Source organism: Hippichthys cyanospilos, chromosome 3 (genome assembly GCF_059441005.1).
Source record: "Hippichthys cyanospilos isolate Australia breed blue-spotted pipefish chromosome 3, RoL_Hcya_1.0, whole genome shotgun sequence".
NCBI classification, from domain to species: domain Eukaryota; kingdom Metazoa; phylum Chordata; class Actinopteri; order Syngnathiformes; family Syngnathidae; genus Hippichthys; species Hippichthys cyanospilos.
The window spans coordinates 4,457,369-4,472,165 of record NC_142371.1 but is presented as its reverse complement, the minus strand read 5'-3'; the positions used below and the strand labels follow the sequence as shown (position 1 = coordinate 4,472,165).

Below are 14,797 nucleotides of genomic sequence, written 5' to 3'. Positions count from 1 at the left end.
GTCCAAGGCTTGGAACAGCAAGCTCGCTTCGACCACTCATGCAAGGTGCTCACCAATTTCATAGATGAGATTTCAGGTACCAGGATATAATAACGTTTAACGAGTAATTCAGTTTTAATGTAGTTATCCATCTCTACATGTAGCCTCACTATTTTTGCATGTGCCCACCCAACCAGCCAAAGCTTCTATTGGGAAAGGTCAAATGAGGGTACATTAATAATAAAAAAAAAAAAAAATATATATATATATATATATATATATATATATATATATATATATATATATATATATATATATATATATATGTTACTTTTTTTCCAACTAAAACTTTTCAGAAAATAAGGGCAGCTCGGTAGAAGTGTGGTTAGCACATCCGCCTCACAGTTCAAATCCGCCTAGCTCAGGCCTTTTTGTGTGGAGTTTGTATGTTCTCCCCAAGCCCAAGTGGGTTGTCTCCGGACACTCCAGCTTGATCCCACACTTTTCAGCCACTTTCACATGCATGCAGTATTCTTAGACCCCTGATACTCTGCTACAGTTTATTTATTTTAACTGCGTATTAAAATGTTTATGATAAATATTTTTTTCATTAAATCCTGAAATGATAAAGAAGAATGCACATGCACATGCACGGCTTAATGAGGTGTTGTGTCCCCCAGGCAACCCAATATTAATTTTTTCTGGAAACACCCCCGGCTGGAGCCTATTTGAATTTATTTCAGTCATTAGTCACCAACCAGTCACAGGGCACATATAGAGAGAGTCAAACAAAATTCACATTCACATCTTTGGGCTTAGCTTTATCAATTGACCTACTATGCATAATTTTGGAATGTTGGAGTAGTAAACCCATGAAAGAAAGACAGAGCCCAGATTCAAACCCTCAACCACAGATTGATTATGTAATCATTATTATTTAATGATTATAATTAAGATATCAATGTGATTTGCTTCTTTTTATAGGCACATAAAATTGTACTGATTATTTTTTGCTCACCTATCTATATAAATCACACTACTCTTCTGCGATATTGCAAGCTAAAGCCATGTGTCATCTCTTTATATTTAGTTTTAACTTACATATATGACTGTTTATGCTAATAGAAGGATCACAAAAGCAACACAGCACAAATCATGTCCACACTCTCATCCCTAAGGCACTATTAAGCAGTTATACATAATACCAACCTTAAATAGAGTCACAACCCATCAATTGAAATTTCAGAAACAAACAAACACATTCATACTTGTGTGCACACATTCAAGCTGTTTTAATGGAGCCACCCATCTGCCTGACCCCATTAGGGCCATACGGCTGATAGGCAGTGGGCGGGTGGGAAGGGGGTCACTGAAGGGGTTCATTATTCCCTCTCAGACACCATCACCTTTGTCTCACACAGACAAGTTTGTGTGGTATGCAGCAGTTAGCTATTCAAAGAAAGATCTTACCGTTTAATAGGTGAGTTTGTTAATCCAATGAGTCCAAATCGATCCACATAGGAACCCCCCCCCCCAAAAAAAAGTGCCTCCAGCAATGCAAAAGTCACTGTTTTCTAGACTTTAGTCACAGAGCAAAATGACGCCACGTCAGGCTTTCAAAGTGGTGTTAAACATTTACTAAATCATTCCCGGAAGAGACCTGGCTAATCCTGCCACGATATAGAGAGCAAAGCAGTAGTTAGTTTATTTGCTCTGTTCATCAGGCTCAGATGTGCCCAGGTCGGAGAGAGAAAAACAAAGGGCACATTAAGGAGTGGTGCTGCAGCGCAGTTGCTTAGGAGACTGTCGTGCACTGGTGCAAGAAGCAGGTGTTGTACTGGACCCAGGAGAGCAACGGGAGACGGAACCAGGAGGGGAGGAGCGCCACTCACAGACCCACAATCCCCTGAGACAACGCCAGACTAACAGACAAGCTTATACTCCGGACACACCCTAAAAGTGACGTGTCCTCAAGGAAAAAAGAAAAAAAAACAGGCACATGTACATGTATGATGATGCAGAGCATCATTCAACTACAACCGAGTGCACAGTTGTGGGGGTGGGGAGCAGACTATGTTTGTTTGGACCATCTTTATCCCTCTCTGGCTCAGTCACTCTATGATTACATAATAAAGTCCTATACACTGCATTCACTCAAATCATCTCCTTTTGACTTTGAGCGCTGCATCTGAGTTCATGTTACACATCGTAAAGCAGTTCCCTCCCGTGTCTTATGTAAAGCTGCGCGCCGCCAGGAAAATGCTGCAAAATATGAATCTTGCGTGCGACGCACGGAAGCACGGTTGCCGTGGGTTTTTGTTTAGGCTCCCGCCCTGAGCTCTCAGAAGCACTAATGGGATGGCAACGGAACATCAATATTCATGAGGCACTGTTATATCATGAAGAATTCATAAAGCAGGAATGTTGCTGCCCCCGGTCTACAAGCAGACATCTTGGTCGGGCTTGTGTTTATGAACTCGCACTGTTTTTGAAGAAACCGTATACTGTTCGTTACAGTCAGCCATCAAATAAAAAACATTTTTGCTGAAGCGCTTGTATCTTGTAAAAAAAAATAGATAAATAAAATAATGCAATCAATAGGTGTATTAGACATTCTAAATTGCCCGTAGGTGTGATTGTGAGTGTGAATGTTTCTTTCTCTCTGTGTCCATCGACTACTGCCCTAAAACGGCTGGGATAGGCACCAGCAAGCCAGCGACCCTAGTAGGATAATCTGCTATAGAAAATGGCTGAATGGATGGAGGGTTATTATTTATTCATATTGGTTTTGAAATTAACAAATCTCACAGAAAGACATTGCACTGACAATTGGTGATGGCAATTTTTGGCCCTCTGAGTGCATCATTTTATTTCTACAGGCTTGAACTACTGTCTGCTGCCACCTAGTGTAGGAACAGATGAGCACACTTATCAAATGAATGTCGAATCAAGTCAGCTACTGAAACTTGTACTGATTTTGTAATGAGATTTTTTTTAAAGAATAAAATTAGTAAAAAAAAATTAAAAAATTAGGACATCTACCACACAGTTAGAATGCACAGGGTTCAAACTCAACTCTTATATTCTCCTAGAATTAAGTGAAAACTCAAAGTTGCCCGTTAGTATAGGAAAGCAAACGAGAACTATTTTGACCTTAATTCTGCAACTGTTGTCTATGAACAAAAAGGCAAATTAAGATAAAAAAAACAAAAACAATAAAAGGCTCGCAGCAAAAGTAGATGAATCCCGCGCCATTTCCTAGCTACCTTAACGCAGAGCTTGCAATGCAATGCTTGCAATGTGTTCTCAATAGATAAAGATGTGTTTGCGTGTACATGCATGGGGTGATTCGGTGACCCCACCCCTCCCTCCAAAATATGAAGACACAATTCAAATTTTCTTCTGTTGCATTTCTTGATATGTGCAAATTAAAAAGAACAAAAAAAAACATCCAAATTATATATGAGACCACATCATATTTAAAAAGGATAAAAGTCATTGTATACTCACACGTTCATGTCGACGTCCAAGAGAGGGTGTCCACATGAAAAAAAAACAAATATGAAGGAATTGAGCAAAAAAGACAGAGTAAAGGCCGACATGGTCGACAAAGAGTAAAGACCGACATGTACCAATGTACATTAGATAGACTATTGTCGGGCAGCAAATATGCTAAGAATTAATCATAAATAAGTATTTATACATAAGAGCAAAACACACACACACACATATATATATATATATATATATATATATATATATATATATATATATATATATATATACACAAAGCAGTATACAAAGCAGTATACACACACACACACACACATATGTGTGTGTGTGTGGCAAGTAATGCATAGTGCTGATATAATTTCAAGAACACAAAATGTAACCCCAAATTGCAGTTCAAGAATTACATGAAGTGAAACAGATAATAGGTATGTACTTGTTAAGTTTAAAGTATTGTTTTGCACTATATTATTATGAGTCTTATGAAGTGAGTGCGATAGATGAACACTAACACGGAGCTTGGTGCTTACACAGAGACTTGGAGTCAACAAACTCACGGCTAGACGAGAGCAAATACGATAATTTTCGCATTAAAACACCTCAAACTATACACTATATACACTACAATGTTTCTTACCTGAGCAACGACATGTTAGCAGGATGTGTTGGCGCCATATTTAGTAAGGAGCCATTAGTTCGGGTTAGTTCCTCTACAGGAGTCAAACGGGTTTCCACGGAGGCGGCGACGCAGCTACCATGACGAAGCAAAACAGGCAACCTGAAGGGTGGAGCTGTGATGTCATTCACTCCTAAACAGAAACCCCAACTCTTTTTCTTAATTTCATTTTCTTGTAAAGGGACTACGAACCCGCTAAAGCCACCGCACACACATATATTATGTTACCACCAATGTCACCTTAGAACGCAGGTGAGGGGCGTTATTGTGCATAATTCTGGGCATGCGCAGATAGGGGATTCCCTAAAACGTGTGCCACTAGTCAAACACACACACATATACAGTATGTGTATATATATATATATATATATATATATATATATATATATATATATATATATATATATATATATTCTGTACACAGATCAGACTGATTGTTAACGTTGCATATGCTGTATGGTGTCATTTTGACGCTAAAAACATGTCTTACAATGCCACATCAGCACACTTTGATGCAGAACCACTGTCAATTTTCTGGTGTCTGCAATATCCTAAGTACAATATACAGTACAATATTATTGTACAGCCTTTGCCTATAGGCTGGACAGCAGGGCAACTGGGTAAGTTTTGTTTTGACGCGTGCGTCAATCAAATAATTTCAATAGTCTCTTTGTGTTGCGTTGGATATGCCAATCCGTTTATTTCGTCCACATTCCTTTTCGTTCAATATCTTGATAAAACAATAATTCGGGTTACAAACCAAACTTAAAGACCACTCACGTTCGCACGTTCGCACGGTCGAAAACTGTTTGCCCCTTGCCCTGTCGCACCTGAGTGCAATCACCAACTGGCACGTATTTATGTAACCATGGCAACCATGGTTCCACCCACCATAGATTGGCATGTCTTCAGACAATTTGTTTAACTTTCTTAATATAAACAAATTAGAATATACAAAAAGCTTTTTGGCTCCAACAATTATCATACATTGCAGGGTGGATACACCCCACTAGGATTCATATAGTACGCAAACACACGAATGCTTTTTTCTGCTTCTGGGTCGTTGAAAATGAAGATAAGGGCAACTGTCACTGGCATGGCAACTTGACACGGTTTTCTGTGTATGTGTGTTTGTGGAAAGCGAGTTTCTTAACGCCAAGGCACAAGCTGATCAATTTTGATACTTTGGTTTTATCTGATGTAAAAATATGAACAAACGACTGTTTAAATCAAAATTGTAATAGAGATACATTGTCCATTCAACCCCTCGTGATGTTGCTGTACAGTTGTTGTACAGTAGCAAGATGTGCAAACATCGAAGAAAAAAATACATGTTTAAAATGCATTTCAAACATTTAGAGCTCAAATTAAATTTGCCTTGTAGGTTGTACTAAATAAAAATCAAATTTAAAAGAATATATTTAAAATGACATGTTTATCTCTAGCGTGGCCTCACTGCAACTACGACTTCATTAGGATGTTAACGTCTTTTAAATTTGAAAAGACAACGTATATATGAATTGTTGTAGTCCCTCAGGTACAAGTTATTACGGAATTCAAGTGACCTGAGAAGCGTGTGGGAATGCATGCGCGCGCACATACGTGTGTCTGAGTGTGTGTATCAAGCCGGCCAGGAAGTTTTTTTTTTTCCCTCTCCAGGAAGAACGTTGAAAAGGGCATGAGAGGCACTGCTGGATGGAGAATACATTTATTTCTTGAATATGGCTGACCAGGGCCCTCTTTTAACATCGTGTATCATTTTTTACTTGTCCATTGGGGCAGCGATATTTCAAATTCTTGAGGAGCCAAACTGGGAATTGGCCAAGAGCAAATATCTTTTTCAAAAGGAGCAGGTTTTGAAGAAGTACCCCTGCCTTAGGAAAGAGGATCTGGATGAAATCCTTAAGGTAAGGACTTGATCTAATAAACAACATCGTCGGTTTAGATTTTGTAATTAGTCACTTTTGTTCATTTAGTTTTAACGTGAGGGCAGCAATAGAGAAAGTTCGCGCAATTCAAATGCAGTTAGCTACTTCCCTTTGGAAAGTTAAAAAACAAAAAATAATCCGCAGCATACTCCATTATTGGTTCCTCAAGGAGAAAAATAGCGTGGGGTTGTTTAAATACTGTATGCACGGGCAGTAAACATGAACCTACAAGTCTTTTTTTTTTCAATTGTTGGAATGTTGGCGCAAGGTGTGTCGTCTTGAATCTCTCAGTGTTATATTTGTTTAGTGTACGTCACAGTATCAACGTTTTTATTCGGTATTTTACTTAAACAGTTTTAGTTGCACAATTAAATGCAAGATTTTTTGTTGTTGTTGTTGTGTTTGTGTTGTGAAATGCTGTAGAACTCCAATGCGCATTAACACATCCTCTTTTGCAGTTTTAAATACATATTCGTGATGTATGTTATAATAATGAGGTGTAGAGTCAGAATCCGCCCCATTACTTAACTGCATGAAACTATTTTTGTGGTTTTCTGGCTTTGGGCTTCTTCCAATATGTTTACTGTAAATTGCCCCGAGGTGTCACTGTGAGTGTGAATGTTTTGCATTTGGCTTGCAATCCGTCCAGGGTTCAGCAAGGTCAAAGCTTACCTTAAAAAATGAGATGATTGTTTTCTTGCTCAAAAGTACGTGTATTTGTTTTTAAACACCTTACAGGTAGTGTCAGAGGCTGCAGGTCAAGGTGTGATCATCACTGGAGACAAACATCACAACATGTGGGACTGGGGGAACTCTGTCATTTTTGCAGCAACTGTTGTTACAACAATAGGTTCGTGTGTTACTTAACTTAAAACGTCCATACTATTGAATTAGTATCAAAGAAAAAACATTTGTTTTGTGTTGACAGAAGATAGAACTTACAATTACATTCATACACAGGTTCATATAATTCCAAGAGTGAAACAAAAATAAGACTGTGGGCTAACTTGCCTGTCCAAGATTGTATAGTTTTCATATGGAAGTGAGATTCTTTACACCAAGATGGAAAGCAGTTATCCTGTTGGACCTGGGTGTAAAACTATGTTTGGGCTAAATATACCATCCAATACAGAAGTACCAATATGCTATATAACATCCCAAAACACACTTCAATAGGGGCACAGGATATATTTATTAAGTAATCAACACATTGGTGAGAGTAAGATCCTCTCGCTTCCACATTGTATTGATTATACCATTTATAATATGTATGAAAAATACATGAACAAGACTAATTAGTGCATGATATGATTTTATCATTAATCTTTCCGCTACATCATCCTTCAAGCAAAGGATTTTGTTATATGTGATAAGTTGGACAGCAATGCAGGACCATAGCGTGGACATAATTACTAAAAGTCTTTATTTGAAAAACAGACACTACTGTTATAAAGAATTGATATGGCCTACTATTGACTAAGTACAAAATAAAAACGCTGGTAACAAAAAGCACTTCTGACTACTAACAAGTTTGTCCAAGACCATGCTGCCCATTCTAGAATAATGGTTTCTAATCCACAAAATTTCTTCTGTGTTGCTGTTACATTCTTTAGGTTATGGTAATGTAGCCCCAAAGACTAATGGAGGTCGCATCTTCTGCATCCTGTATGGTCTGTGTGGCATCCCGCTGTGTCTGGTATGGTTAAGTAAGCTGGGTTCATTCTTTGGAGACCGGGCAAAACGTCTGTCCCAGATCCTCATCCGCAAAAATGTGCCAGTGGTGAGACTTAACACCCACGCAAGAGTTTCAATATTAAGTGTCACAAAGCATTGAAGTCCTATAGACACTTTTTTTTGGTTGTTTTTAATTTTCTGCCTCTTCTTTTCTTATCAGAAACGTGTTCAGCTTATCTGCACAGCTATATTCCTGTTATGGGGGCTCTTCGTGCACCTGGTGATCCCGCCGCTAGTTTTCATGTCCCTGGAAGGATGGAGCTATTTGGAAGGCCTCTACTTTTCTTTCATCACCCTCACAACTGTCGGCTTTGGAGATTATGTGGCAGGTTAACTTCAGATCTTCATCATAAATTCCATTTTGTGGTGCATTGAGTATGTATGTTCTGTGATTTACATTAATTTCAGGTGTGAATCCGAATATTGAATACCCAAGGCTATACAGAGTGTTTGCAGAGATATGGATCTACATGGGTCTGGCGTGGCTCTCTCTGTTCTTCAGCTGGAATGTAAACATGGTAGTGGAGGCTCACAAGGTATTTATGGAAAAAAGACGGCGCAAACGAAGACACTTCGATGATGACGAACCAAAGCCTAAAGAGAACACGCCCAAATCGGACACGACCAGGCCGAAAGTTGTCGATATTTTTGGCTTCTTGTCGGAAAAAGCGGAAGATTATAGCACGGTCATCAAAGATATCGGAAGGACTGAAAAACCAAGTGCCATTGATGTTTTCAGTCGCTCCAAGAGCTGCAGTGACATCGTGACCACCAACATCGAGACGCTAGATCACTCGCCGCGACACAAATGTCTGATGAGCATCAGTGAAGTGTTTATGAACTCAAAGGGGGATGACCACCAAGACAAAGAGAGACAGTCCTTTGATCAGGAAAAAACAACCACAATAGAATCAGCAGATTGTGAGAGAACCGACGATACAATTACCGAAATCAACGGGGCAAACGATTCACCAAAGGATGGCATTATATTTACTGTGCCAGCGTTGGGAAGCACACAGAAGGAAAATGTCCAGCCAGGTGATGGTGGAACTCGGTTTACAATTTCTAAAGTAGTAGATGAAGATGCATTACTTAAGGATGAAAAAGGCTAAGGTGTTATACAACACTATGAACTACCCTGCTTGTTTTGAAGACGTACTGCACTATGGACAAAAACTTAACTTGATGGATTTGAGATCAGGGTTAAAGATTTTCTAAAACAGCGATGTAAGTTGGTATTCAAATACAGTAGTAAACCTGCTATGTCATCTTCTGTAACATTTCATTGCCAAGTGATACTCAGGACTTTATTTGCAATGTGTTTCACAATTTCTAATTTATATTGTTTTGTCTTTGTTTGCCCCGAATTGCATCTCTTGTAATGCATCCCTGAATAAAACGAGTGCTACCAACATGTTTAAAGGCAAACAAAAATTGAACACAAAGGATTAAACTTTCTTTATTACATAGGTTTCAAGTCTGCTTTATGCTACCTTGAGTGACATGTTCCTAACTAATCTAAATCACAGCATAAAGCTTTATGAAAGACTGATCCAATGAGAAGTTTCCCTCCATAGATGGTAGCTACGGAAGAGCCCATAATCACATGACCGTCATCAGCATACACCTGAGTCACCACGGGCTCCTCTGAGAGAATGTTCTGGATGCGCATCACCTGGAGGACACAGCATCATGGGAAGTAAAATGAAAAAAGGAATATGGAATTGATTTTGGAGGTCAACATGTCACAATATCAGTGAGTTTCCAAACGAGAGTGGAAGAGTGAGGAGACAAACCTCGGAACCAGGTGGATTTTTTGGGTCAAAGTTGAAAATTTTCATTAGGTTGATGTGACAGCCTAACCACAGGTCACCTGTTTTCGGGTCGACTTCGATGTTGTCACAAAGTGAACCCAAAGCTATGGACTAATTAATATGGAGGAGAAAAAGTCTAATTAAACTTTAAGTTTTAATCATGAGCGCTTACCTTATTCAATGCAACATTTACTTCTCAAGATACTGTAAATTAACACTATTATTCCTTGTAATTTACCTTGACAGATGTCAAAGTAGTGTCCCCTTTCCTCTCCAATACATGTATTTTATGGTCAAATAAATCCATCACGTATAGATACCTATTAATGACAAAGAATAAATGATTAACTCATGACAACTAACAGGTCCAAGACTGCAGAGAAAAAAGCACAAAGCTCTTGACGCTGTCAACCTTTTGTCCGGTGAGATGTTGATGCCATTTGCCATGTAATACCCCTCGGAGACTACTTTGGTCATCTCTGGACTGTAATACACCACGTTAGTCAAAGGTTGACCCAGGAGAGGCTCCACAATACTTTTCAGCAGTTCATCTGAAAAATAGTGATCATTGGTGGCATAGAATCGATCCACTCCCAAAGCCACAATATCATTCACGCTGGTGGGGAGAAAATAAAAAAAACAACAGGGAAAAAAAAAGGTCACAGTCTGTAAGTCAATAAAGAGAAAGCGAATACATGACTAAGTTTGGTCAAATTTTATTACCATTACAAAAATGACATTTTAGAATACCTGTGAAGCAGTTTATGTTTGAAGGTCTTAAGATGCATCAAGGACAATCTTCTCTCATCAAATTCAAACAACTCTACTTGGCTTTTGTGGTGGGGATGATTCACAACAAACAAATACACTGTGCCATCTGAAAAGGATGAGGGACAAAAGTATTAGCAACAGCACTGACATTTATACCATATGTGTATTTATACACTATTTAAAAAGAGAACTAATTTTGTGGCGCTTTTTATTGCAGGGACCTGAAATAACTGTTTATGACTTTATTAACCATTATTATTATCATTACAGTTATTAATGTTGAATGCAAAAGTGGCCCTTTTTGTTTGGAATGCCTGACTGCATATGAATGCACCATGTAAAATTGTTATGTTAGTGAGACTTGTGCCATATCATACAACACAACTGGGAGCTTCGTTCAGGAGATACCTTTGTGAATTAGTGATGTTCTCTGTGATTTTCTTTCACTTGTGATTAAGCGCTATACAAATAAGTTTGACTTGACTTTTGAGTACCTGCATTACTCAGGTGCTGGTTGCCGAAATCCTCCCATACATGTGATTTACCTGACATGATCTTCCTCTTCCGACAATGTGCAATGTCATTTGAACGTGTACCCTTCACTATAATGCACGCATTTTTTCAATGAGCAATCCACGAACCCTAAGCGGCCTGAACCAATGGCGATTGTTTGGTTTGGAACATGGATTAAGTGTAACGAAAAGTGGAACTTTTGAATAAATGGACAATCATTAAAAAACATTGGGGGCGCTTGATTTCCAGTTTGGCTAATCCATGTGTTTACATGAGGCGCAAAGTCCCAAATTTCCAAAGCAAACAGGGTTGCGAAAGTCTTGGGTAAAAATTGTTGATATTTGGCAAATTTGTTTTGAACTTAAATGCTCGTAATTTGTTTTATAACCTTATATATAACATTATAAATTCACATGCCCAATATTTGACTGTCGGCATACACTCAACAAAGGTTGCATGTAAAGTAAATAGATAAATACATCCTCTATTGTTGTATTGTCAAATATACTGTTGCAATGAATACAAATCAAAGCAAGACTGCTCATACTGGTTGGGTCTGTGTAGACGCTGATGCCATGAGGGTTGAATGTCTCCAGGTCAAAGTTCCTTAATATGGGCAGCTCCACTGGTTCCATGTTAGCGTCTTTCAGATTGAGAAGAAACATCTTCCCAGGAGCATCTGTGGATGGCACCCCAGGGTACTTTAAGCCCTGTGAATTTAGAAAATATGCGAGAAGACATCATTCATTTACTTCTGATAAAATAAAGTTTAAAAAATTGCCATGCACAAATGGTGGCAACGACTCAGGGCCTGAGTTCTGAGTTGTGTTCATGCCATAGTACAATTCCATTGATTTTTGCAAACACCTTCAAAAATGAATGGCATGGTACAGACCTGAATGCACATGTGGCTTCTCATATTGCAGTCAAAACATAATTTGATCCTTGTTGCGGGGCTCACACATTAAAAAAAACAATTAAGACGTTAAACATCATTTTAAATAAATACTTTAGACAGTCCGGCTCATGGAAGCTGTTACCTCACTTGAGCACATGTATCTCAGTTCTAACCAAAAACTCCTTGCTGTTTCAAGAAAGTCTGTACTTTACCTTCATGGAAAAATGTTTCTTATGCAGACTAACCACTAACAAATATTGAAGGACATTGTCTTGACGTCACCAGGCAATTGCGCTGATATCCACAGGTCTAGGCAGTAGGAACAGTTTAAATGAGGGCAATGACTTCGCAATATAATGGCGACTGTGTCCACTCTGGGGTTTGGCATTCATTGGAAGAGGGTCAAGGCCTTTCTGTCAGTCTGTGCAACTGCAAATGTTTTAGGTGAGGGCGCATTTATATTACCAAGTGTGTGTGTTTTTATATATATATATATATATATATATATATATATATATATATATATATATATATATATATATATATATATATATATATATATATAAACACTCACGTACCTTCAGAACGTAAATACGACTGAACTGTACTTAACTAATGTACTGTTCTGAGCAAAGAAAAAAAGTTGCAAAAAAAAGCCAATTGCAATTAGAAACATTTAATTAAAGTATTCTTTCAATTAACAGTAGAGGGAGCCCACGTATCACTCGTAGTATTCATACAACTGTCTGAGAACCAACACTGAAGAAAGCCAAACTCAATTGGATTTACTGAGGACAAAAATATAGAAAATGGATGGATGTAGATTAGTTGCCTCCAATTAAAATGTGTTTAAACCATTGCATTTGAATATTGTATACATAATTTGAACACATTTTTATCATGTGCAACTGCAAATTAAGTACTTTATTTCACAGAGGGGTCTATTGGCCAAAATTATTCTAAGACTGAGTTCAATCAGAATGATTTTGTTCCTCAACCATGATCAACTTGCTTTTCAATCTTCTGGTCATTCACACAAAAGAAAACGTGTTGTTCATTTCTTGGCAACAGTTTATACATTTCAATCATTAGAACAGTTGAGATAAAACACACAGGACAAATATTGTGATGGTATTTAAGCCAAATCTAGAGAGAGGTGAACGTTGGACCATTTCAACTTACAGTGCTGATAAAAGCAAATCCATCTCCAAAGACTGTTATATCCTCTGAACCACTATCTATTTAAACAAAAAAAAAAAACAAAAAAAAAAACACTCTTTAATTGCACGCTGAAGGGATATGTGGATGTTTTATTTTTACTTGAACTTACTCAGATTTTTCAACAGTACACAGTTGGGCAGGTGATTCTTGACAGATTCACGAGATGCAAGATACATTTTCCTACAATGTTTGCACAGAAAATGTTAGTTATGTTAAAGAAGTCTAGAAAAATACAAACGTAAAGTGCGAGTCAAAAGTGAATGGTGCTTACCTCACATTGACCATCCTCTCGTCAAGCAGCATGTAAAACATTGTTATAGCCACTGAGAGGAAGCTCAGAGTTTCCATGATTAAACCACACAGCAAAATGTACAAAAGACACCTAACTCTTGGAAAGTCTGTCATATAAATAGCATACTTAGCTCCCCCCAAATCAGAACGAGGTAAGAGAGTAAATAAACAGAGGAATGGAATGGATGACCTCTGGTTTATCTGCCTGCTGGTCAGGCTTGCTATAATGCAAGAAATTTAAAAACAGTATTATTTCTAAGAGACATTTTAAAAGACGAACACCAGAATTAGCAAAATGAAAAATCCAACAGAATGGTAAGAACTAATCGTCACGGGACATTAGCATGGATCCAAATTTACAATTTTACAGTTTTGTAATTTACAATTACAAAACTTGATAAAGATACCCAGTATATAAAGGTTCCTTTCAATTTGTAATACAACTTTAAAATGGGTATTTCATTTAGTTTTCTTCAATCATTTTGGTCGATCATGTTTGTACTTATTTCAACAGGCCAGTTGCAAGTACACAATAAAGATGAAGACAAATGTAAAGCATTGACACATTTGATCACTTATGTCATGTTAACTGTGCACTAGTGTTAACATTATTCAAACAACTGAACTTAATCCAATGGTATGCTTCTTATTTAGAATGTGACCTATTGTCATTTTCCTTAACCTCTGCTAACCCTAACCCACACTTGAAAAAAGATGTTTTGTTATTTTTATTCTACACGTATTAACAAATATTATAGTCATCAATTAATAATAGACAAATACTGTATTAACGTTGCTGTTAACGACATGTTAAAAATGGTCATAGACTCTGAACTGACAAAAGTGTGTGTTGAAGACAATTTTCTCTGGTTGTCTACCAGTGTCTTTTCTGCCTTGCTTAGTTCAACAACCGGAATTCATGAGAGAATTATAAACAATGGTGACGAACCAAATTAAATTTGAAAACTTTTATTTCTGTTTCCATTATGATTATACAGTACAGCAAAAAAAAAAATATCAAACCAAAACATGTTTAGTGTTTGAACTTACAATACTGAACAAGCCTATTCAGTTAGAGAACCATACATGATTTTTTTTTCTGGCATTTGTGATTGGTTTAGCTGGAAACCATCTTTATTCATCCATCCATCCATTTTCTAAAGCCGCTTGTCTTAACAAGGGTCATAAGCTTGCTGGTGCCTATCCCAGCTGACTTTGGGCGCTGGGCGGGGGGCACCCTGAACTGATTGCCAGCCAATTGCAAGGCATACAGGGACAAAAAAAACATTCACGCATCCAATCACACCTTAGGACAATTTAGTGTGTCCAATACACCTGCCATGCATATTTTTTCGAATGTAGGAGGAAGCCCGGAGAAAACTCATCTGGGCTCGGCGAGAACATGCAAACTCCACTTAAGGAAGGTGGGTGGATGTGAACTCGGGTCCCTGAGCTATAGAGC

At 37.9% G+C, this 14,797-nt stretch overlaps 2 protein-coding genes across 2 annotated transcripts; one reads left to right on the top strand and one right to left on the bottom strand.

Moving 5' to 3' along the window:
• Positions 1-5,766: 5,766 nt before the first annotated feature.
• LOC148425545 (potassium channel subfamily K member 5-like) lies at positions 5,767-9,289 on the top strand. Its single transcript, XM_088410506.1, has 5 exons — positions 5,767-6,072; positions 6,832-6,943; positions 7,707-7,873; positions 7,988-8,156; positions 8,236-9,289. Exons 1-5 carry the CDS (start codon positions 5,887-5,889, stop codon positions 8,937-8,939), a joined length of 1,338 nt encoding a protein of 445 aa, XP_088266632.1. The 5' UTR covers positions 5,767-5,886; the 3' UTR covers positions 8,940-9,289.
• LOC148425544 (serum paraoxonase/arylesterase 2-like) lies at positions 9,271-13,482 on the bottom strand. The gene is made up of 9 exons (XM_088410507.1): positions 13,316-13,482; positions 13,154-13,224; positions 13,006-13,061; positions 11,473-11,635; positions 10,392-10,518; positions 10,054-10,257; positions 9,880-9,961; positions 9,624-9,752; positions 9,271-9,502 (listed from the first exon to the last, which is right to left on the bottom strand). The coding sequence occupies exons 1-9, from the start codon at positions 13,447-13,449 to the stop codon at positions 9,341-9,343; spliced, it is 1,128 nt and encodes a 375-aa protein (XP_088266633.1). The 5' UTR covers positions 13,450-13,482; the 3' UTR covers positions 9,271-9,340.
• Positions 13,483-14,797: the final 1,315 nt, after the last annotated feature.

Excerpts from the sequence above, each read along its gene's own strand:
- LOC148425545 (XM_088410506.1), top strand. The coding sequence starts at position 5,887 with ATGGCTGACCAGGGCCCTCTTTTAACATCGTGTATCATTTTTTACTTG. Across the intron at positions 6,944-7,706 it reads AACTGTTGTTACAACAATAG|GTTATGGTAATGTAGCCCCA; the intron begins GTTCGTGTGTTA and ends TACATTCTTTAG. Across the intron at positions 8,157-8,235 it reads CTTTGGAGATTATGTGGCAG|GTGTGAATCCGAATATTGAA; the intron begins GTTAACTTCAGA and ends CATTAATTTCAG.
- LOC148425544 (XM_088410507.1), bottom strand. The coding sequence starts at position 13,449 with ATGACAGACTTTCCAAGAGTTAGGTGTCTTTTGTACATTTTGCTGTGT. Across the intron at positions 13,062-13,153 it reads TGTACTGTTGAAAAATCTGA|ATAGTGGTTCAGAGGATATA; the intron begins GTAAGTTCAAGT and ends TTGTTTAAATAG. Across the intron at positions 11,636-13,005 it reads GATTTGCTTTTATCAGCACT|GGCTTAAAGTACCCTGGGGT; the intron begins GTAAGTTGAAAT and ends CTAAATTCACAG.